This window comes from Zootermopsis nevadensis, unplaced genomic scaffold, assembly GCF_977971745.1.
Source record: "Zootermopsis nevadensis isolate Lab colony 2312 unplaced genomic scaffold, Znev_1.0 Znev_ptg000008l, whole genome shotgun sequence".
Lineage (NCBI taxonomy): Eukaryota > Metazoa > Arthropoda > Insecta > Blattodea > Termopsidae > Zootermopsis > Zootermopsis nevadensis.
Window position 1 is genome coordinate 4,844,105 of NW_028259140.1, and position 24,087 is coordinate 4,868,191.

A 24,087-nucleotide genomic window follows, 5' to 3' on the forward strand; every position below is an offset into this window, starting at 1 on the left:
ACTTTTATATGCCTACAGCAAAAATACTAATATATTCTGAGTGTAGATGGTTATTATTTAGTGTTCTGTCTGACGACAGGTCCATATGAACAGGATCCTTCCATCCTTTTCTCGGACTGGGACCTGTTCATATACGTTCTTGGCAGATGATCCAGAAGTGGTTTGCCATTGCCTTCTTCTGTGTGTGAATGGATTAATTTTTGGGATGCCACGGAGAAACCGGGGAAGCCCCCGGAGGAAAACTCCGTGTTGCCTAGACCACGGCCTTGCCCAACACAAGTTATAAATTCGGGCACTGCCGGGAATCGAATCCGAGACCCCAGGATGGTACCTGCAGGAAAATATTTAGTGAAGTTTCCCACTGCTAAAAATGTGAGACCAGACAGAACAGTAACAATATATTATACACTAGACTCTTTTAAGCCCTAGACACTTAAATGTCCTACAATTTTAACTTTAAGCAAAGCATGGAACCAAAAGTAGACAACTATTTTCATATTTAATACTAATACGACTTAAAATAAATATACAGACTGTTACTATATCAGAGATAGAAAGAAGAAATTTTAATGGTATGGAATACGAATCTGAATTGAAAATTATTAACAGAAGACAAGACACAAGACGTTTTGAAGAAACGGAACAAATTTTACAAAGATAAAAAAACAAAGTAAAAACATATTTCTCTAAGAAATATGCATGTGGAAGAATACTGGAAGAAATAAGTCCGTTAACATGAGAACTGTCTCAACTGGCATCACCCTTGGATAATGGTAACACAGACGCACACAGGTTATCTCAAGTTGTAATCAAAACCGTTTGCAATTCTTACGTCCAACATTAAGAAGATAAAAAATTGTATGATCTGGAGCTTTCACGAGGACTAAGTACAATGAATTCTTCTCGGGGCATCAGCCGTGTCAGGTGGTTGAATGTAGAAAGCACCGACGTTTCGAGCACCAACCACCTGACATGGCTGATAGCCCGAGAATTCATTTTAAACAAATATATGAAAATATTCGATGCAGATCAGAATGGTCTTGGACAATTCGGCATTTCAAGTCCCGCTCGAGGTACAAACGTATGACTGAGTTTCTAATGTTTTCTACTTTCGTAGAAATTCGATATCTGTCGTTATCAAATCGGGACACGTAGCGAAGTAGAATTGATATTTCCATTCCACCTCCTCCACTTCACAGCCTATCCTAATTAAATCTGCGTATTCTTTAAAGAATATTTACCTACGAGCAGAGAAAAAGTACTTTGACTGTTCCAGTGAAACATATTATGACATCGTCCGTGTAGAATACCATAAGTACATCATCAGATAATTGCATGCGTCGTTATGTCATTACTATGTATAGCTTGCCTCTGCCATGCGCAATGCAAGAATTAAGTACGGTCGTCTGGTAGGAATACAGGTACAGTGATGTAAGTCAGACAGCGAGAACTAATGACCCCCGATCACTGAACAGTACATGGAAGTTTCTGCGCACTCAGAATTAAAAGTGTATTTTAAACAAACTTCCGTATTCAAAATTATATTTCAATAGTAGTGATATGAAGTTTCGTTATGAGAAAATAAAACCAGAATATGTTACGCAGTAATATCAAAGGTATTAAGTACAAGTGTACACATTCTCACTAAGTGTACCGTGAACTGTAAACAATTTGAAGTGATGGTAGGTGTATCACTTCACTCACGGCACTACTACAGATTATTCTAACATTGCAGTATTACACACTGTGTGTGGCTCAGGACTTTAATTAGTATAATTAGTTGCTCACAAGATTCATCACCTAATTGCCTTCTATTTACACAACGCCTGTAGAACTTACCCATTTGTGAGTAACATATGTTTAATCTTTTTTTTTTAAAACTACGTATGTCGCGGAAATTAAAAACAAGTAAAACAAACTTGGAAACAAAATGTAATAAAAACAATATTAAATACAAGATAACACATGAAAGCATTACAATTTAAATTTAGGAAACGTCAACTTTCCTACTTCCAGTAAAGTTATGAATTTGCTGATGTTTTCTAACTCAACACCAGGATCTATTAGCTAACAAATGTTTGGTTTTATGCACCACGTGTTCTAAAACGTAATGATAAATCATTCTAGTTGATGATAACTAACAAACTGTAATGACAGTTCGACGCTATAGCATTTATTTTTATAGTGTTGTTTGTTTATGTTAATAAAGAACGATTATTTAATTAAACATCCTTAACAGATTATATCTGTAAGTGGATTGTGGTGTATTTTCTTGAAGGTAGGAACTGAACTTCTCAATAGAATTAGATGAACTAACTCCATAGAACAAAATCCTTCTTGGGAATTCAGTAGAGCATGCTCAGTTAGTCAGCCTGAAGGTTTATTACCATGTTCAAAAGAACCCACAACCGGTCACTATACTAGGCCGCCAAATTAATAAAAATCTACAACCTCCAACCCCATTTCCATAAGATCCATTTTAATACCATTCTTCGAAATGCGTCTAGTTCTTCCAAATGGTCTCCTTCCCTCATGCTTTTACAACCAAAATTCTGCACGCATTTCCCATCTCCCTCACGCGTGCTACATCTCCGGTCCATTTATTCTCCTTCATTTTATCATCCTAATTATATCTGGTAAATCAAAATATATCCTAAGTTTATATGAACTTGTTCCTTTGAACAAGAAGATAAGGATTCTTAGTTTAAGTGTTCTAACAAAATGTTTTCACAACTACACAAACGTAGGAAGACGTCATGGCGCCTTAGAATTCTCGACAATTTCTCCACAACCAGTAACTATAAAGCTACGATCTTTAACACAGGCGTGTCATGTTTTATTGGGCAGAAGTGTCTTATGCGCATTACAGGGGCATGTACTGCCGAGTGGACTGCAAGAGTAGAATGCTTGCAGCCATATTCGTTGTACTGTATCAAACATAGAAGTGAGATACTAAGAACGTGTGTATCCAGGTCACTAAACTGTGCATGAAAGATTACACGCACCAGAGCTTAGCAGAATTTTAGCTTAAAAAAATGTGCCCTATTCCCCTAGAACTGCTGAGAGGGCTAGACAATATTTTTGATATAAAAATATCGACGAAACAAACACAAAATCAAACATGATAGACACTGAGAGAGATAAATGACAATTGCGATTATTCGTGAATATAAAGAAAATATAACGGAAAAGATACGTCAAATATGCTACTCGCCCTGAAGATGGTAACTGCAAATTTTGTCGAAACTTTGGGTAATTTTACACTTTCGACGTAACTCATTCCCGAAAGCCTAAGTCGTGCATTAAACTCTAGCCCTGGTAGGACAAGAAGAGACGTCGAAGTTGAAAGTTTGTTTGAAATTTTCTATTTAAAGTTTGCTTGTCTTTTATATTCATACAGAGGCAATTCAAGGAGGGGCCTTAGTTAGTGCTTTAGAAACTTCTGCTTATTACACACTGACAGATTCGCTTCCTGCTTGAGATAACAACGAAAAGTGTCTGCAAAACACAAAGATTTTAAGACGCTTTGGAAAATCGGAAATTACATTCCTAAATTGCAAGCTAAAGTACTTAACATCAAGAAGCTAACTCGGATATGAGGTTCCATGTCAAAATTATCCGATATTTTATGCGCATTTTATGAGTGTCTCTTTCTAGTTAATGTATACAAATGTACAATTTGTGGTTTGTTAGGTGTAAAAGCTTTAACTATGAAGGTTATTATCGTAGTACCGCTATATCGAAGTCCAATATAGACGTTCCACAGTTACGTTTGCGAGAGATAAACATGAATCCTGTACAGCATTAATAGTAGCCTACGGCATGCTTCAATGCTTGCAGATAAGGACGTCTCATGAAGGAAGTGTCCATCGTCCATTTCCTGGACACTGCTTTTTGGAGTGTGGCAAAATACGGCCCGTGGGCCGAAAGAATTCCACGAAGAAATTAAAATATGCCTTACATACCGTGTAACGAAATTTGTTTGTTTATTTATTTTTTGTGGTTTTATATTTCTTGGAATACCTTGGCAGCCTCCTTATAATGTCTCGAAACAGTTTTTATTTTATTTTCGCCATTTGGCAGGACTGCCTGGTCAACGGTTCGGCCTGTCGAAAGGCGTCTGTCTCTATACGGGACACAACACAAAAAGACGTAGACGAACAACCGTGCCTGGAGCGAGATTCAAATCTAGCATGTCAGTATCCATTTCATGGAGCCTCATGAAAGAATTCAGGAGTGCAGATACTCCGAAGAAGCAATCTTTCGAACATTAAGTCGAAGTGGTTAATTATCACACCGCAATTTTCGTCCTAATCGTAATCAACGTTATTCGTGAGTGTTCTGAGTCACTGTTTCCTGTCTAATTCGCGACAGAAAATTCAGGCACGCCGCGTGGATTATAATCACACATCCACGCTCTATTTATTGCGAACGTATCCTCAGGCACAGTCATAAATTAACGTTTGACAGAGAATCGAAGAGGATCATACTCCAGGTTTAGTGACGCAGCCGCTGAGCGCATCGAGCCAATGAACATCGGGAGTCCAATCGATTGGCAGCAGTAGCCCGCAACACTCCAGGTCGAAGTATCGTCACACCAATTTTTCATCCTTCGTGGCTGTGTGCATACTCCAGTGACGGACAGTATTTGCATACGCACCAAAAGTTATACTGCTTCTACGTTTAACGCATTGCTAAAGGCCGATCTTGGTTTTCAGCTAATTTTAGTGTGTAAATTCATTATACTACCTACAATCGCTGCTTTACAAACCACAGACATGTTATTTCATATTATTAACCTTTAAGACCCAATTGCAACAATATACGTGACGTTATTTAAAAAATCAATAAACCTGCATGTAGTATTTATGAGTTTATGTGTATGACTATTGTGCCTATAATTATGATGAAATATTAGTTAGATTAAATTTCTTATCGTTACATTTAAGGAGGAGGCTTTTGGATGCTCTTTTGCTCGTGAATGTTTTTAAAGGCAAAATTAGTTGCTCATCTGTTGTTGATACAGTTAGTCTCTGCATACCTACTAGGTCTATCAGAGACTATTCTACCTTTACCGTACAACGTAATTTCAAGGCCAGTCCCTCTGCCAGATGCGTTTCTGGTGCCAATGCAGTCTGTAGGAGCATCGACATCTTTAACAAAGATCGTGTTTTCCTTACTGAGGTCAGTCAGCTTTTTAAACAATAATCATGGTTTTTTATTGTTTACTTAGTATGGCATTTTATTGTGTATGTTTTTTGTCCAATATTAAACTGTTTTTAGTATAATTATTATTTTACTTATCTATAACATTTAGTTTTTTACTTATGGGTTATTTTGCAATAAATCAATATTGTACAGTTATGTTTTCAGTTCTTTGTTTGTTTGCTTTTGTATTGTAATGTCTGTATTGTTGTAGTGCTTGGCTGTTATTGGCCTTTTTGGCTGTTGTCAAGCACTTTAATAAATGAATTGAATTGAATTGAATTACTGTTAACAGGGAAATACAATAGCCGTCATCAAACTGCACGATTCAAGAACACAGATAAATTGTACAACGCTACAGCGCAAACAGCGAAGCCGAGGCGAGTGAAGACAGCTCAGAACTCGCAGCCTATCACCTCGGATACACTCAGAAAGAGAGCTGAGGTCCTTCCAAGGCCTTGAAGTTTTTGTGTCTTAAAGGAGATACTACTCTAGTTACTGTTTAAAATACCTATGAAAAAATACAAACAGACTACTAAACAACTCATATTTCTTGATAAACCAAATTAAACTCTGTAGGTGATAAAAGAGGAGTTAAATAACCGACGCTTAACCCTCACTTAAATTAGTTTTAGTCTATGGGGTGAGACGTGATGACAACCCCTTTGTCGAGGATTTTTCATGGCGTGTTACGACGACACGCACTTAATGTCATTTCCTACTAAACGTCCAGGGTTCGATATGTCTGTCTCTACTTTCAAATCGCCTCAAGTACTCATTCAGCTTGCTGTCAAATGGGTACCGCTGTTATTTTCTAGGGGTTAAGGCGGCTGAAGCGTGAAACTAGCCGAGTGGAGCACACCTTCATTTTTCCATAATTTTGAATAGCCTGGTGTTTAGTTGCGTATCAGGTAAAACCATTAAATTTCAATTTGTACCTATGATTCTTTATTAATCACTTACCTGCCTCTTCTTAATGCACTATATTCGAAATAATCTCAAAACTTTGCATACCGTGTAGTATGTTAGAATATTAAATAAACAAACAAACTATTAACACTATAAAAGACACTAGTGTGGTCTTGATTCTTCCGTTGTTCCAGTTAAACGTCACTAACTTTTCTTCAGCTGCTCCCAATAACAACTAACATATAAGCCTAGTCTATTAGAATCACTGTTTTTTTTCAGTTTAATTCCTAGCATTTGGAGCTCCATTTCACTATTCCACCTGCACGCCAGTTGTGTCTCTGGTTGATGTGCGTCCACTAAATTACAGTCTATTGGAAGTAGGATGCCTACGAATCACGGTTGCCAACTTATGTAAAATTATATTTTCAGAATTAAATCTGTTTGATTTCTGAACTATTTAATGACGCTGTCAGCAGATCAAAATAATAATTCATCTACAATTAATTGGAAAGGCTAATGAATAAACAGCCGAGCCGAGATTCGAACCCAAAGTCATCCAAATAATTGTAAAACAGGAATGTTAACCATTCGGTCGCGACGTTTTATACTGCAGTTGTGGCAGTGTTAAACACGTTACGACAGTATTTTTTGTGTCGGAGCTGAGTAAAACAAAGACACGGAAGCCTAAAAAAACATCGATACATAGATGCACAGTACATAAACCGGAATTGCGAAGATCATATAACATCGTATGATAGAATTATCAGCGAATAATAAATTGGAAACAAAATACAAGGGCGTGACAACCCACACGTCTAAAACAGCTCGATCTACCGGATCGAACAAAACATGTGCTCCCTTTGGCAAATGAAAGCCCGTCCTTCGAAATAATATGTTCTAGTGATAATAATAATAATAATTAAATGACGATGACAAGTCTAAAACAAAGAAATTACTTAATACTTCGTCGTTCACTGGGCTCTGGGAGAGGTCCCATGTCCAAATCTAAGCCCGAAGACGTCTTATCCGAACTAAGGTTTACTGTGATTTTACTCAATCCCTCCAGGCAAATATGAGGATATTATCTTAAATTAGGCCACGGCCACTTCCTTCCACATATTTTCGCATTTTTCTTCACTAACGCTACAATAATTAGACGAGATATATGTCTGTGTGTCGTTAAATAACCATAAATAAATTAATAAATTTATTGGGATAAAAGCATAAAGTTTTCTTGCAGTCGGAAATATTCTGTGGGAAAAGTTATTTTCATTTCAGTTCCCAAAAGAGCCATTTTATCTTGCATACTTCAAAAGCATTATAAAAAAATACGCTTGGTTTAAAATTGTGTTACTTTCCTTACTTTTCAGTAAGAATACTGCTCTTAATAGCTAAGAATGACGAAGTTAACGAGGATAAAATATCAGACAATGACAGGAATGAACTAGACGCAACGCAAAGAAAAACAGAACAAACACGATGTTGTAGATTTGATTTGAGAAATTACTGGGCTGCTTTAAGACATGTGATAGGGCACTTCCGCATTTGTATTCCGCTGTCGCGATCATCAGAAACAGAATTCTGTCGGTCTAAACGTCGATTCAGCATTTCAATATTTGCGTGTCAGATGTAGCAGCGACTAGACTCTGAAGACAGCCACAGAAAGCTAAACACGAGGCGCTGGGCAAAACCACTTAGCCTGCAGATATTCCTCCACCACCTCTATCAATTTTCCCTCGCAAAATTTCCTTCTCTTTCTGCAGTGATTCGCATGAAATGGGAGGCTTTTGTTCAGTTGAAATCTGGACCTTCTCAGTGAAGAATGCGATGCAAGGGGACCAGTTTCATTCCATGCCTTGCTTACATTTGATGGTGTGAGTTCTGATGGAGAGGAAGACATAGTAGTCTATGAGACTTCTCCACGCAGAAGAGTGTAGATTCTTAAAAGGGATGCAAACTTTATTGAAGAGTTAAAAACTCCACTTTTCCTGACATGGAGACGTGGTTGCCTCTTAGACTGGTATCAAAATTGAAAACGAAATCTCTTCTCCTCGGCAGGGAAGGTCTTCAAGCTCCAACATTGAATTTTGTTCGACAACTTGAGCGTAAACTGGGGTACAAAAGAAAATTAACATCACAGCACGAAGCTAAGTGTTTGCTTACACTGTTTTTGAGTTATGGGGTTGTTATTGCCACTTCCCTTTGCGTCTTATAATTTTAAGACCAACATAAATACTGCAAGATTTATATCATAATGGGACTCGGTTAAGTCGGTCCTAAATTGTAAACTTCACTTTGTTTTGACCTAGACATTAAAATGAGTTGAATGATAAATTGAACGTTCTAGCCGTTTTAACTGAGGGTAAATTAGGTTCATTGTATAAAAGTATTATGCTATCACATTGTCCGTGTTTTAAAGATGAATCTAAACAGAATCCCATATTAATTGCTAGAATATAAGTTTACAGCAAAAAGAAAAGTAATATGACCTAAGAAATTACGGAAGGACATACCTCAAATCTAAAAGCGGGTTAAGTCGAATGACGTAAGTTGTAATACTGACAATGATTGTCCATATTCCTATTAGTTAGCTCACGAGAGCATAATATAGCATAATTACTAGCGTCGACACTCATTCGACTTTTTCTGTGATATTTACAAGCTTGTTCGTACACGGATACAATGTTTAATAAACCACTTGGCTCACACGCGTGACGGGTGCTTCTTTAATCGAATAGCAAGTGGTCATTTGTAGTTTATTTACGAATTATCTTTTCCAGTTCTTCTCTTGTTTCATCATCGCTACAGACACTTTCCTATTTTCTCATTGTCCGTCGTGTCACGTAGATGTTTTAATTTAAGTTCGGTTAAGTTAAGTTACATTATGTAGAGTATATTATTATTTTTTAAATCGAATAAACAGATACAGTTGATATTAACGTCTGAAAAAAATTTATAATCAGTGAATCTTAATTGTAGAAACATAAAGTAAATTTTTACTTAGCTTAATCGAAATTCTAGTAGTGGTATTAATGATGTGTCCTTGGAATAATAAAATTAAATCATAAGGGTTTGTCTACTGCAAAGTAGAAATTACAACAACAAAAAATTTAAAAAAAAAAAAGGCCTATGAATGTCTATGTGGAACAGGTGAGCTGGGTTCGTAATTCCTAATGTGAGGCTGTCTGTCAATACACGCATGTGGGTCTGTATTATTTTATTTATATGAAGCACTATCCAGAAACAGAAGCACAGTTTGCATATTCATAAGCCTGTGTTACGTTGTCATAGCCTGCGTCTCTTTTGATTACCGACATCCCGGTCTGGCGCGCGCGGTCAGAAGGGCACTGAACACAAATATCCAGCCCTCGCATGGCACGCATATCAAATATCGCTCGCTGCATCTCTTTTACGACCATATGTATGCATGAATGTGGGATGTGTTCGTATAACACATTCTCTAGCCCCGAGCTGTCCAGATGAATACTGAAGCTGTATAACTTTCGATTGAAAGAGCACATTTCTAGGCTCGTTCAGAATGAAAAGTTTCAAAAATGCTCCTGTTGGCTTCTCCGTGTTTCCCTGTCTCTTTGTCCACAACTCGAGAATTGCAATATGGATTTTAATTACATCGATATTGGCAAATTAGAGACATTCTAGTCTTAGCTAATATCGGATAATAATAACGGGACACATTGCATAAAGATGTGCATACATTTATGTGAACATCTCAAGCGAAACGCTTTCTCGAACTGCGAAGGTTTCGATAGAAAGTGAACAAAAATGAGATTTATGTCCCAACACACTTTTTGTGTTTTGTATTATTGTTTTTCTGCGTCATCTCAGCTCGAGAAATATATATATATATAATGGAGATCCCTGCTCGTCCACATTTTTACGCTATGCATGAATATCTTAGCTTGTTATATACAAACCTGGCCAACTCTGGAAACTTTTATCCCATAATCCTTCATTTAAACCAAAATCTCTATGAAAAACTGTTCAAAAACATTTTCAATACTCTAGCCATAATAAAAACTTGGTTGATTCTCGTATTTCAAATACAAAACATCCTAAGTTGTTACTAACTACTCGAAAACCCGTCTCTTTCTCTTCTCCATTTCGTTTGCGTTGAGTGTGAAGGGAAAAACCACCTTTCCTGAAAATACTGGAATAATAGAAGTTCTTGTAGTAGTACTTCTTGTGAATTTGTCTCATGTCTCCACACCTGCAGTTAACTTGCCCGTGAGCTAAAAGTAGGTACTTACGACACCACATAGACCCTACTGTAGTGTTTTTTCACTGAAATCCCAACAGTGGGCAGCAGTGTGCAAGTAACGCCGCACCAGTGCTACCAAACAACATTTACTGAATAGTCAATACAAAACGGAAGGCATTTCTGTATCTGGGAGATCACGGGTTCAAATCTCACCTTGGAGAAGTGCTGTCCTGAGGTTTATGTGGTTTTCCTCCGACCCTTCAGGCAAATATTGGGATAGCAACTTAAACTAGGCCATGACTGCTTCTATCTATAGCTTCCCTAATTCATTATTCATTAATATGAGTTACTGACTGCATCATTAAATAAAACCAGTCTATTTTCAATGGCAGACAAGCCTACTCTCAACACAATGTTTCTGACCAGTTTCAATTTCTGTTCTGTAAAAATGAAATACTGTTTGTATAACCACAAAAAAAAGTGTTGGTAAAAGCAAACTTTAATTACATGGTCAACATGTACGTGAATTAAAAAATAAATACTTTTTCAAAAACATTTTCACATAAATTAGTTTTATGTTGGCGACTCCAGCTTGAAGCTCAAAACAAAGATCTACACTGTGACTGTATGGGAGAGTTAGGTTAGGTGCAGACTGACAAATACCAAGTTTGATTTCCCTTGTCACAAAACATGTTGGAAAGGAAAGGACTTGCAAGTAAATCACATTCATTCAATTCCCTCACGTAATATAATATACTTCGACACAATAACAAGTTGTATTCCAGTTACAGACCTGTATACCAGATACAAACGTTAGCATATATCTGTGCCCAATGCATTTTCCTTTTGTTATTGCAAAGAGACTGGGCATTAAAATTTGTTCAGCAACCTAATCTGTAAATATTTAACTCAGACCTTAAAAGGTCACTTTCCATAAAAAAGTAATTCAGTTATTAAAAAGTTTGGCAACAGCAAAAAGAGCCTTTGACAAGCAAACAATATATTCCCACATTAAACAAAAACAAATTCAAACTAAACTAAAAAGAAACTATTAGTCCAAACACTTTCCAAAGAAACAATAACCCAAATAAATAGATAAATAAATAAAATACTTGCACCCCAACTCCAAAATGATCATATCTACTTCGTATAGCACAAATAAACCATTTCCCAAAAGACGTATACACATACATATTTTTGGGACCGCCTATATATTGCAGAGAGATGTGTAAATTCACTGCGTAAGCAAATGTACATTCAGTAGAGAGGGATTCAATTATGTCGAGGTAAAAAACCTTAAACTGTTTGGCATAGTTGGAAACTTCTGGGTGCGGTGAATGAATCCTTTGATTTCAGACCATCCACAGTAGGAAACTGGTGATGGTTTGTGCACAACGCAATTCTTCAATTGAACATTTGCATTCAAACAGGAAGAGATCAGGCATATAGAATAAGAATAAGACCAAACTGCTTGGAAACAAATAAATAACAATAATAGTTCAGAATTTCTTTTTCAATGTCTACCACAGAATGACAAAATGTATGATAATGCTGTTTTTTTTACACATTTACACACATTCTTACATTTTATGATTACTTCTACCAGACTACGCGGTGCAATAGCCCAGAAGACAGCCATCTTCAGACTCGATACCATGAAAACCCCAAATCTAACTAAATATTTCTCTGTCACTCTTCTTGCCCTTCTTGGAAATTCTAAATCTCAGTTTTGGTTCTGTAAAGAAAGAAACACAGTCAGTAAATCAGCAAATTCATCTGAAATGCTGGTATCTACCTACAAGTCCGCACTGCATTACAACCCAGAAGACCATCTTTTCTATGAGAACCTCAAATGTCATTCACATGATCTTAATCTCTAACACTAATAAATTTCTTTTTCCTTTTCATTTCTGAATTCATAATTTAAATTCCATACTTTTATTTCAATTTAGCACATATTCATGCTTACTTTTGTTGAATTTAAAACATTACATACTTCACATTGGCTCTTTAACCACTACCCTAATTATTGCAAGATATCTCAGGCTGAAGATTTCTGCAAATAAAAAAATGAACCCAAGTTACATAGGCACAGTATTTGTATTGCAATTCATTATTACTGAACCGAGCTCATTTGGGTTGTAAAGAATGTACGTATATCAGGCTCTAGATGCTCGTACAAGACAGACTACCGTAATTTCATAAGCCACATGCAATTATATATTTTTACACTAAACAGTGTGCAAATAGGAAGACTTCTATCCTTCTGTAGCACATGTCTAAGTTCCTGCACTAACTTCAGTGTTATCTGTTAATTTTTATAAACAAAGGAAAGTGACCCAAAATAACTTTGGATAATAATCATAACAAATTTTTAACTAATATTCTGTACATTACAATTGCAAATGATTCATCAAAACACAACAGTAATTTCATTTCTGGGTTTATTTAGTAATGTGAAATTTTAAAAGGAACTTTTGGATCATATTTTCAGAAAAAAATTAATCATGGAAAGAGTTTGTGTTATGCAGGCTACACAATAAGAAATGAACACAACACAGAAAGGATATTTTTATTGTTTTGGAAAAATGTAAATATATTTTTAATGCTCAAAGAAATAAGAGTTTGTTCTTTAAAACTGTCCAGCCACCCCCATTCTAACTTCAGACATCAGTATCACAAATATTGATTAATTTACATTAAACTCAGCCTTGTACTCGCACTATATCTACACCAACAAGACGGCCAAATGAACTTGTAAGGTGTGAACGCTTAATGCCATTTTAACATACAGCTATAAGGTGCTGGGCCTGAAAGTTGTGTGTATTGCTCTTCTACGTCTGAAAAAAAAATATCCTGGCAGAGTTACAAATTTCAGACATTTTCTGATAAAGTATTTATTTTAGAAACCTCATTATAATCTACTAACTTCACAACCCAGCACAGCCACCACATAATCTCTCTGTTTACTCACATTAACATTTAAAAATGAACTACGAGCAGGAAGACAGAAATGATACTCCAAATTGAGTGACCCACTAAAAATGTTTATCCAGATTAAGAATAACAGAACTTACCAAAATGTCACTTTCATGTATCACTCCTTATGAGCAAAGTTGTAAAGGTAGGAGTCAGAATCGAAGTTGTAAAGGTAGAAGTCAGAATCAAAATAATTTTCAGCATCATCATCATCTGTAAACAATGAATGGCAAGCCCAATCTAAAAACATTCATTTTTACATTATTTGTTAATTACAATACCCATTAAAGTGCAAGTGTATTAAAAGCGTAGGATTTGAGGATCTCACGACAGTGAGTACAAAGATGACTGTCTTCTGGGTTGCAGCGCCATGCCATTAGAAGTTTACAAGCGTTTCAGAGGTCCTTGCTGCCTCCACCACCAGGGCAATTGCTGAAACCCAGAAGACAGCCATCTTGTTGAATGTAATCAAGACCAGTTACCCCAAACATCCCTATAACGAAAATCTTCAATAAGTGGTGGTGGGAAGCAATGGTCAAAGACAAAACGTGGTCGACAACGGTAGGTACGGAGGTCTGAAAAATCCACTTCAAGTAATGGGTTCTTTTTCACAGCAGAATATTTGCTAACCCTGGTGCCTGAAAAAAGTAGAAATCCTTGTTACATTTAGGACTGTATCTGCCTGAAAACAAATGTCACTGTCTTTTAACATCATTAATCTGAAATCATAAAGCCAGAGTTCTACACTGGAACTGCCATTCTGGATGCATACATCCTCTTCATCTATGTTATTTTCCATGTCCATTCCTACAACAAAAGGAACAAAGAATATTATTTCCACAGACAGAAATAAAGGGTACACTATTACAGTCAAAATTACCCAACTTACCTCCCACTACCAATGTCAGCTTGACGCTGTTGGTTCGCAATTTAACAGAATCCAACGCCACCCTAACGGTGGCATCAGTCACATGATCACACCCGCTAAAGTCGAAAAGTTCCAATTCATTGCATGAGGTTACCACACTGAAAATACAATTCATGTTAATATTAGAATTTCTAAAAAAAATCATCTGTAAAGAGGAAATTTTATAATTTACTTGGACCAATGCCACAATTCAAAACAAGAGCCCACCTGTTGAACATTCACATATGCCACAAAAAACCAGGTTATGTTTTAATAACAATTGACACAATGGTGGAAGTATAAATAGTACTAAATGTACCCTGCGAATCATAAGCCAGTCAAGTCTGTTATACGGATTAGTTTAGTGTTACAGTGTTTGGAGAGTGCAGTTTTTCTGAAGAACTGCTCAGAAACCATCTGGCTGTCAATCCTCAATGCGTTAATTTCTCATATCCATCCCAAACAATTCAGAAGGAACAACATATGCTGACTTTTTGTATATCCAAATTTGAGCAACAATACATTAAAATAAAGATATAGGAATAAAGCAATAAAAATTATTTCCTCCTCAAAATTAAACGATGAATTAGTTCCTACACGAAATTATTCATACAAAGAACAAGTCGGTTAAACATACATCTGAGCAGCAACAGATGAATGTAGATGAGAATATCTACATTGAAAATGTGGTTTATGTACCTAATACAATAAACGTTTTGTAGTAAATAACGGAATTTCTAAGTCTGCTGATCAACTATGTAAATTACTAACAGACAAAAGCAAACTGATACTGATGAAATAATTATGTACCTGATACAAGCAACATCTGTGAAAGTTCGACAGCCTCGACAAACGAGCTTCCGGAGTTTTCCTTTGCTTGCTACAGCTTCCAATGCTTTGTCAGACAAACTTGGAAAATAACTCATAGACAGGTCAAATAAATTTGGCAATGCTGCCAAGCTTCTCAAGCCACTGTCTGTTACATAACCCGTATTGCGAATACGTTCATTGCAACCTGAAAACAGAACCTCCAACAGAACAGGAAAACACATCAATCCAACCGTTTACATTATATCTGGACAGATGGTAATAAAGCATATGTAAGAAGGCAAATTTTCAAAAGAGGGCCCATCATCTTACCAAAAATGTTACAGTTTTACTACAAACATTAATTAATGTGGAACACATGAAACATTTCTACACAAACCCTATAAAATGACATTATTTATTATTAACTGCAAATGGGTGCTACAATAAGACACAACAAAAGAATAAGACAAAAAAAAACATAAGACACAACAAAACAACACACATCACACAAAATAAAACAACTCATAAGATTACAAAACCATATAACCTAAAGTACATAACTTAAAAATTAATACCAACTAGACATAAGACAGTAACAGTAATGAATTACATACGTCATGAACTGATGCACTCACATTTCATCAGGAACTTGTCTTCACTTCATTACACTTACGAAGCCTTCCCATCCTCACCCCAATTTACCCCCCTTCACTGCACCCACTCATGTATTCCCTTCACTCCACCTTATTTATCACTTTTCTAACCTTCTTCCTAAAAGCACTTGGTTTACAGGAGAGAGTCCCTAAAACATCAGCAGGTAGCTGGTTCCAGAGTTGGATGGTCCTATTTACAAAGGAATATTTCCCGATATCTGTTCTTTGCTTTCTGCTCCTATTTTCCGAATATGATCGACCCTGCTCAGATAGTATGGCCTTTGCAATCTGTTACCTATAGCCTTCCATGCCCGTTCTCCCGTGTACGCTTTGAAGAGAGCACATATACGTGCTATCTTTCTACGCTGAGCCAGGGTTTCCCAGTTCGAATCGCTCCTATGATATGCAAATTTACGTGCTTTCTTTTGCACCCGTTCTAACTCATTTATCTGCCCCTTCCTTTAAGGATCCCAGCACGCCGCCCCATATTCCAGAATCAGACGCACTAGTGACGTGTAGGCTAGACTTTTAGTGTTACTATTCCCCTTTTTGAGAACACGCATTGTAAAATGAAGTGCCTTCCAGGCTTTCTTCACCGTATAGTTTACTTGATCAGCCCAGCTTAAATCTTAAGAGTATTCCCAAAAAATATGGTATTAAATCCGACTAGCAAACTAGTTTCTTCACAAATATTCCACTGTAAGAACATGTTATAAATCCATGTATCATAGCAAAAAATTAACAAACATTCAGATATCATGTTCCCCACACAAGAGCTCTAGTTTGTAAGGTATCAAAAACACCTGCATCTATAAAATCCCTAAAGACAATGTTCAACAACCTGCCAGGAATTCTGACAGGTTTCTGAAGAAAATATTTTACAGAAATTTCACAAAATTCCTTAGTGGCAACATCTACACCAAGCATGTCAAACTCGCAGCCCACAACGAATATTTTTGCGGCCCAGCCAATATAACGGTATGTAAGAAACGTTTTAATAAAAATTTCGTAACTTAATTTTTACAATATCTTGTTATACATAATTATTAATAACAAACTACAACGTTCGCCAATGACTGATTACTATAATCGTGTTTCATCCATTTCCCTTACGCGCAGGCGCACAATTTCCCCCCACTAATACTAGCAGCGAATATTTTAGCAGCCGATTATATACCTACTACCACGTGCCAGTGCCACGTCATTAGTCTTGTACTGACTTGAGAGAAGAGATGCCAAGTGTCAGGAAGAAAACACTAATTTTATCGTTGTTCTTGTTCTTTTTTTTATACTATACTTTTCAAAATAAACCTACGTTTCTATGAAAATTAAAGTTTTTGTCTTTTTTCGGCCCACATAAACTTAAACCTTGTTTATTTGGCCCGTGTTAGCCTTTGAGTTTGACATGCTTGATCTACAGCCCCTGTATAAACCAGACATACAGCTTGAGATTTGAGGTTCTCATGGAGGTAGACTGAGTTATGATGCAATGTGGTCCCGTAGGTTGTTATTAACATATCAGAGGACTGTTCATAACTGCCTATAAGTCCACACATTATCACAACCCATGGGTTACAGCAATAGTTCTATTTCTTGTTGTGCATGTACAAAATTACAACCTGACACAAAAAAATGTAACGCACCCGTTATGTTGAGTTTTTCAATCTTGAGACAACTTCTTGTGATGGCATCCATGATCTGGTCATTAACAGCATAATTTTGCTGAAGATCCAAGCTAATAAGGTCATGTAGCTGACCCAGTGCTTCGACAACCGTAGAATTGAAGCTGAAAGACTCTGTCAATGACAATGATTGTAGTTTTGGGGCAGCACCGATGATAACTGGCACATCTCTCAAGGACACCCTATCACAAGAACTGAGGCTAAGGCTTGTAAGACTCTTGAGTTCACGAAGTACACTTACAAGATTCCCAGGATGGATACTGTTACATTCATACAGCACCAATTCCTTCAGTGGTGCGTGTGCCAGGAATCGAAGACATTTTCCTGTCACATTTTTGTTGCGGGATAATGTAACAGATTCCAAGTGTTGACAACCTCGAAACATTCTCCGAAGGTCTTTATCAAAAACGCCTAAACAACAATCCAAGTTGAGCACTCTCAGTTCTTGACTAATGGTTAACAAAAACCTGAAGCCAAATGTAGTTACTGGCAAACCACCAAGATGAAGGCAGCGAAGGTTTTTACAGTAGGTAGCTGAAACAGTAATTAAAGCTATAGTTTATTTATAATACAAACATAATTTTTATTATTATTAGTGTTCTGTCTGACGACAAGTCCATATGAACAGGATCCTTCCATCCTTTTCTCGGACTGGGACCTGTTCATATACGTTCTTGGCAGATGATCCAGAAGTGGTTTGCCATTGCCTTCTTCTGTGTGTGAATGGAGTAATTGTTGGGATGCCACGGAGAAACTGGGGAAGCCCCACATTGCCTAGACCACGGCCTTGCCAAACACAAGTTATAAATTCGGGCACCGCCGGGAATCGAACCCAAGACCCCAGGATTACAAGGCCAGCGTTCTAACCGTTAGACCGCCGTGGTGGTACAAACATAATAAACTAACAAAATTAATTTTAAACAACGCAGACTTATTAAACAATGTACCAACAAAAGCAATAGAATATTTCTTTCTTTCAGACCACAAATTGAAAATGCAATGTATAGAAGATGCAGCTGTAACCTACCTTACTTTTTCATGACAAGCTATATTGCATTTTATAGTTTAAGTAGGTTAAGACACTGCAAATAAGCAACTAAAAGGTCAAGGCATTGAAATATAAAAATCATGTGTGCATTAATAATCTTATACCCCCAAATACAGTAAAATATGTCAGAGGAGTTACAATAAAAGGTTATCAAAAATGGCCACGTTATAAGAAACACCAAACATTGTTTATACAAAATGTAACATTTACATTACAATTTACATCAACCTTGTGGTGTGTGAGTTTCTGTCAGAAAGCCTGGTTTCGAATGTGTCACAGTAGTACTCTGACAGACATTCAGATTAAGTCAATGAGAGTTAATTAGAAAAGCATCATCTTCTATATAAATTCACTCACCGATAATTTTATGTACTGAAATATTTAGGCGATGAGGCCTGTTAGCGAGATGAAGACTTTGGAGATTTCTACCACATCGTTTCAAAAATGCCTCAAGTATTGGCATATCGAGGTATGATTCAGATGACGAAGGGAACGGCAAAGATTCATATGACGAAGGGAACGGCGAAGATTCAGATGACGAAGGGAACGGCGAAGATTCAGATGACGAAGGGAACACCGAAGTGAAATCCAAGTGTTTCTGGTATAGCCACATGTCCAAGCATACCGCTTTCCAACGTTTGCAAACTGCACAAAGAATTCAATAACAAGATTATTTAATACAAAACAAGTAAACACTAAGAACTAGCATTTATTATGTATGAATGGGATTCAGAAAATGAGGGTCATAATCTCATGGGGTCTCACAAACAACTTCTCATGTTAACAAAAATTACTTAAATTATTAATTAAGTACAGTTATGGCAAGCAGTAGCAATGCTCACACAGCTTTTCTGCCTGCTTCCCTCCCACCAATGGTAATGCACATGTTCTTGGATTCCCCAGACTAGAAATGTTGTTATTGTGTTGTACAAACGGAGACAACGGCACTGGCTCGTACACCACCAAGGGAGCGAAAAAATTAGCAAATTACAGAAACTATTCTAATACCAACAATATTCCCAAACAAAACATCAAAAGACAACACAGAATTCATTTCAAAATCATCAAATGACTCGGAGTCAGCCAGTATTTTCTAAAAGGGATCTTCATCCCATCACTCCACCTACAGCCACAACCAGAGTACCTCAACATTTTATAACCCCCAACCTCACGCAGACAATCAATACAAATCAATATGTACAAGAGAGTTACCAAAACTTCACACAAAACACTGTTAACAATTACAGAAGTCTAAGGCCTGAATTTAAAAGCCCAGCATGAATGTGTTAAATAAATTCTTACCTTATCTTAGATAAACAACTTCAAATTTTATCTTTTGCTTTTATTAACGAAATAAAATTAAAAAACCTATCCCCTTTCCAAAGTAACAGATACAAATGATAGCAGCTGAGTTTAGGATGCTTCTGCGCATCTTCTGTCATGAGCCTTCGTGAGCCATTAAGCTTCACAGTTGGTACATAAAACATTTGGCTGTTTCAAGTACAAAGCAGATGGCATTTGTATCTCGGGGGAGGGGGTATACCACCGAGCAGTGGAAATTCTACGAATTAAACACACATGTGAGAAAATCACATACCTCTCTCAATCCTAAATCTCTCTCTTTTGGTAAGATAGGAGAATATATGCATGAGGCAATCATCATTGAGAATATGGATTTTACACTCTCCCTTCACTTTTTTCCTTTTTACTTTGCCACTCTTTGTTTCTCCTTCCTGTTGCTGTTCAACTGTATCACAGGCAGACATCTGAGAAGGAAGGTCACATCCACCAACTGCCTCACTCTCCTTCTCATCATCCGAAGTAGACTCACTCCCTGAAGAGATCGTGTATATCTCCTGACACTGGTCATGCTTCCTATCATGGGAATTTGACTTCCACAAGACTCTTCCATCTGGCAGTTCAACTGGTTGGTGCCAGCTGTCAGCTGGTGCCACATATAAAGTCCGAAAATGAAGCCTCAGCTCTCCACGTTTCAATTTCAACACACTGGAAAACACCAATTCTTTACTTCTTACACTAAAATAAAATGAGTTACTCAACAGTATTAACTAAAGATGGCTGTCTTCTGACTCACAGAGTATTAACTAAATACTGCCCACTTTTATACTGAGCATATGATTGTCACATAACAGTAAGTCCACTAATAAATACAGGCATGCATGCACATGTGCACACAGTGAACAAAATCTAGACGACTGTCTCCTGGCTATGGCAACGATGATGTTCTTCAGGGTTTTGGCACCATGTTGACAGGTTCAGCCCTGAAGATGGACACAGACATTTCTCTGAATTGCTTATATCTACTAACCAGCCAATGCAGCACCAAAACCCAAAAGAACATAATTTTGGTACAGTTGGTTTATTCAGTATTTTGCCAAAGGAAATAAAACCAACTTGGGAATAACAGAAGGCAGTACCTTAAATGTAACAACTTTTAATTTGATTATGGATATACTATGTTGACTCCCTTGTGGTCATATTTGAAAATGCTACTTCAGCATTCACACTACACACTGAAAACACATTCCAATTTGATATTTATTACAGATACACTGTACCCTTTAATATATACCACTGCAGGCCATGTCCAAGTTAGAATAATGGGATTTAAATTAGATGAGGTAATTGATGTAATGTAGAATAAAACAGGTTTTGAATGCACGACAGTCGTGCAACAAAACAAAAATCTGCACTTTATATTTTAAACCAAACTTAATTTATCCACAGACATTGAAAAGAGACAAAGTTCATTTTGTACCAGATTTTAAATCTTGAGACACACAGACCCAGATAAAATGAACAACTGAAATTAATATAAATAATGAGCAATTCAGTCCATAATCTTAAGAATCAAGACTGCCAGTTATTTACACATTTTCACTTTAATAATCTGAGCCAAATATTACACGCAAGAGACTGCTATTTTTAATGTGTTCTATGTACCTTGATGCATCTTCTGGATACCTAAATGTCACAAAGGCATATTTCCTTCTTGTAATATAAACATCAACAACCTCCCCATAGTCACGGAAAAGACGACGTAGATGACGGTAAAATGTCTAAAAATGAAACAAGATAAGCTTCATATAAATCTGTCAGTCTCTTAAGTAACATACATGGCCCTTAAAATAAAATGAAGTGAATCAAACACATATGGTAATACTTGTAAAATAAAATTAATGAATTTTATGTTTAACCAAATTATTCCAAAGGATCCATAAGGTATATGTAAAGCTTTAAGTAAAATCACCCTTAAAATTAATTGGTAAATGAAACATGTATATGATATTTCTGATAAAAGTGTTATACACAGTTTCATTAAGAACTAATGAAGGACTCAAAAGACATAACTAAAAGTTCAATTAGGCACTTAAGAAAAGTGTTTCCTAAAGCCATTTCAAATTCATTAAACATATACCAGGTGCACTCTTAATAAGCTTCATTTATATCTACCAACAGAGATATCCACTTTATAATGAATGTCTATATCCTTACATTCTAATTTACATTCACCAATATTTTATGAAATAAAACTTTAATCAATACACCAATAAAACAGTTTAATATCAATATGAAAACATAGTCTTCATACGTAATTTCACATTTACTGGCATCTCTTTCACGTTACCTATGCTTTCTGTGTACGTTTCCTGTTATTATCTTACCTCCAACTCAACCAAAATAAAAATGTGCCCTGCAACTATTCTGAATATTCAAAACATATTCTGCTTACTTTTGATTTGTTCAAAACTTTAACAGTTCCTTTAAATATATATATAAAGTGTGACTTCCACACAAAAATGAAAATAAATAACAATGTTACTTACCCAACCACTTATATTTCCCACATATAATTTCCTTATTGGTGGGACTTTGTTGCTTACTGAACTAGGTGCACTACTACTTTCATCATCATGTTCTGGAAAACAGTATTTAAGTTTAGAGATCCCCTGTCTTTGTTATTTTGAACTTATTACACTTAAAGCTACATTAAATTCAGGAATAATTAAGGGAGATAACAGAATTCAAAATTAAAGACTTACCATCATCATCCAGCTTCAAATTACTTATCATATATTCAATCAATTGGATCATGTTGTCATTGAATGCAACATCCACCAAAATGTTTTAACATAAACTAAATCTGAAAACAATGAAGAATATCTGTTTCAAAATTTATCAAAATATGTTCAGATTAATTTCCAGATTTGTGGGATAGAGACAAATGTATATCAACAAAAATATGATAGAAAGTTTACGATATTTTATTACTTTCTTTCTCTGTAACTAATCTAAGCATGGAGCTGATCTTTGTAAAATATTAAGGCGACACAATTACATACGATTGATAAGGCATGCATCAAACATCGCAGAAATAAGAAATCAAAAAAATTGTCAGCAAATTTGAAGTGAAAAAAACACTTTAGAGACCTAGATATATTTGGGATAACAATACATATTTACTGTCTCAACAAAAGACCTTTCTTACTAAGCGCAAAACATCAGAAACAAGATCTGGAGTAATGTCCCATTTGTATGATACACATACATTTCATTTTACAACATACCAAATATAAGTACTGGCACTATATATCTAAAAACACAGTAAACACAGAAGTACAAAAACAAGTAACTAGTACATGGCATAATCTGAAATTCAACTATATGGTACTAAATCTGCGAAACTACTGAAATACGTTTCACAGTACTTTCTTTTATCCACTCGAATTTCAACAAATGTAAATACATCAACGCCACTAACCAAAATCTCTAATAGTTTATCAATCTCTCTGCTGCATCAATTACCACAACAGAAGTAAAATACAATTACAAATATGGCACACTGAAGGATTAAGAACTCTCCATAACTCTTGCAACAAATTCCCTACATTATAACATATGCCACAAGTAATACCAACTTGACATCTGCAATCTCGGTATGAAGATAAGGAAACTGATTATTGGCACAATCGATTGAAAACTATCCAGCAGTTGCAAAACCATCAGATAATAACAGTATTCAAAAGAACAATGAAATGTATGTATTCTCTCTCTCCCATACATTTTGCAGTAGAAACCTGAATAAAGCTTGTCCATAAACCTTCAAAGCTTGAGTTCAATGCAAACTTAGGCTTGGTATTAACCCACGTTTCACCAAACTGCAGTTGCAATTTCAAAGTGGGGCCTTCAGATCTCGTCACCTGGAAAATTACAACTGTAATGTTTGTCGAAACGTTGGTTAATACCATACATTGGACACAGTTTCACCCGAAGGTATAATTTTATATTCTTTATTCATTCTGAAGCACGTAACCGGGTGACTGCCTAATCCAACTAGAGTTTCACAAATTAGGTGTTCCGTCACAGGGTCCTAGGATTTCATGTCATTGTGATAAAGTTATTCAAGTTTCTCTTCATAAAACAAAAAGAATGTACTTATCCACCGCAAGTTGTTCCCGACAAAACTCCTAAAGCCTCTTCAAATGACTTACCTCCTCTTCTATATGGTATTCGTCTTGTAGATTATCCTTAAAATTACTTCATACGTACCACAATATCGGGTAAATGTCTGTTCTTCAGTGGATGGGTGTTGAAATTGAAAATTTATCTTCGGAAATTTAGAACAAAATATCACAGGTTCCTCTCATTTTCAG

General features: G+C 36.2%; 1 protein-coding gene across 8 annotated transcripts; it reads right to left on the bottom strand.

Moving 5' to 3' along the window:
- Positions 1 to 11,062: 11,062 nt before the first annotated feature.
- On the bottom strand, positions 11,063 to 23,346 carry LOC110829316 (putative RNA-binding protein EEED8.10). Of its 8 annotated transcripts, XR_015534098.1 has the most exons (13): positions 23,196 to 23,346; positions 22,477 to 22,577; positions 22,261 to 22,352; positions 21,377 to 21,492; positions 20,010 to 20,419; positions 18,770 to 19,057; positions 17,326 to 17,898; positions 15,030 to 15,234; positions 14,202 to 14,338; positions 13,795 to 13,950; positions 13,411 to 13,525; positions 12,303 to 12,389; positions 11,063 to 12,068 (listed from the first exon to the last, which is right to left on the bottom strand). XR_015534098.1 is itself a non-coding variant. In XM_087344906.1 (12 exons), exons 2-11 carry the CDS (start codon positions 22,526 to 22,528, stop codon positions 13,431 to 13,433), a joined length of 1,857 nt encoding a protein of 618 aa, XP_087201032.1. In that variant the 5' UTR covers positions 22,529 to 22,577; positions 23,196 to 23,346; the 3' UTR covers positions 11,063 to 12,068; positions 13,411 to 13,430. The 8 variants fall into 8 exon arrangements, 7 of the variants coding, with proteins under 7 accessions (XP_087201032.1, XP_087201026.1, XP_087201029.1 ...); XM_087344906.1 differs by lacking the exon at positions 12,303 to 12,389 and having other exon boundaries at positions 15,030 to 15,247; positions 17,606 to 17,898; XM_087344900.1 differs by lacking the exon at positions 12,303 to 12,389.
- Between the last annotated feature and the right edge of the window lie 741 nt (positions 23,347 to 24,087).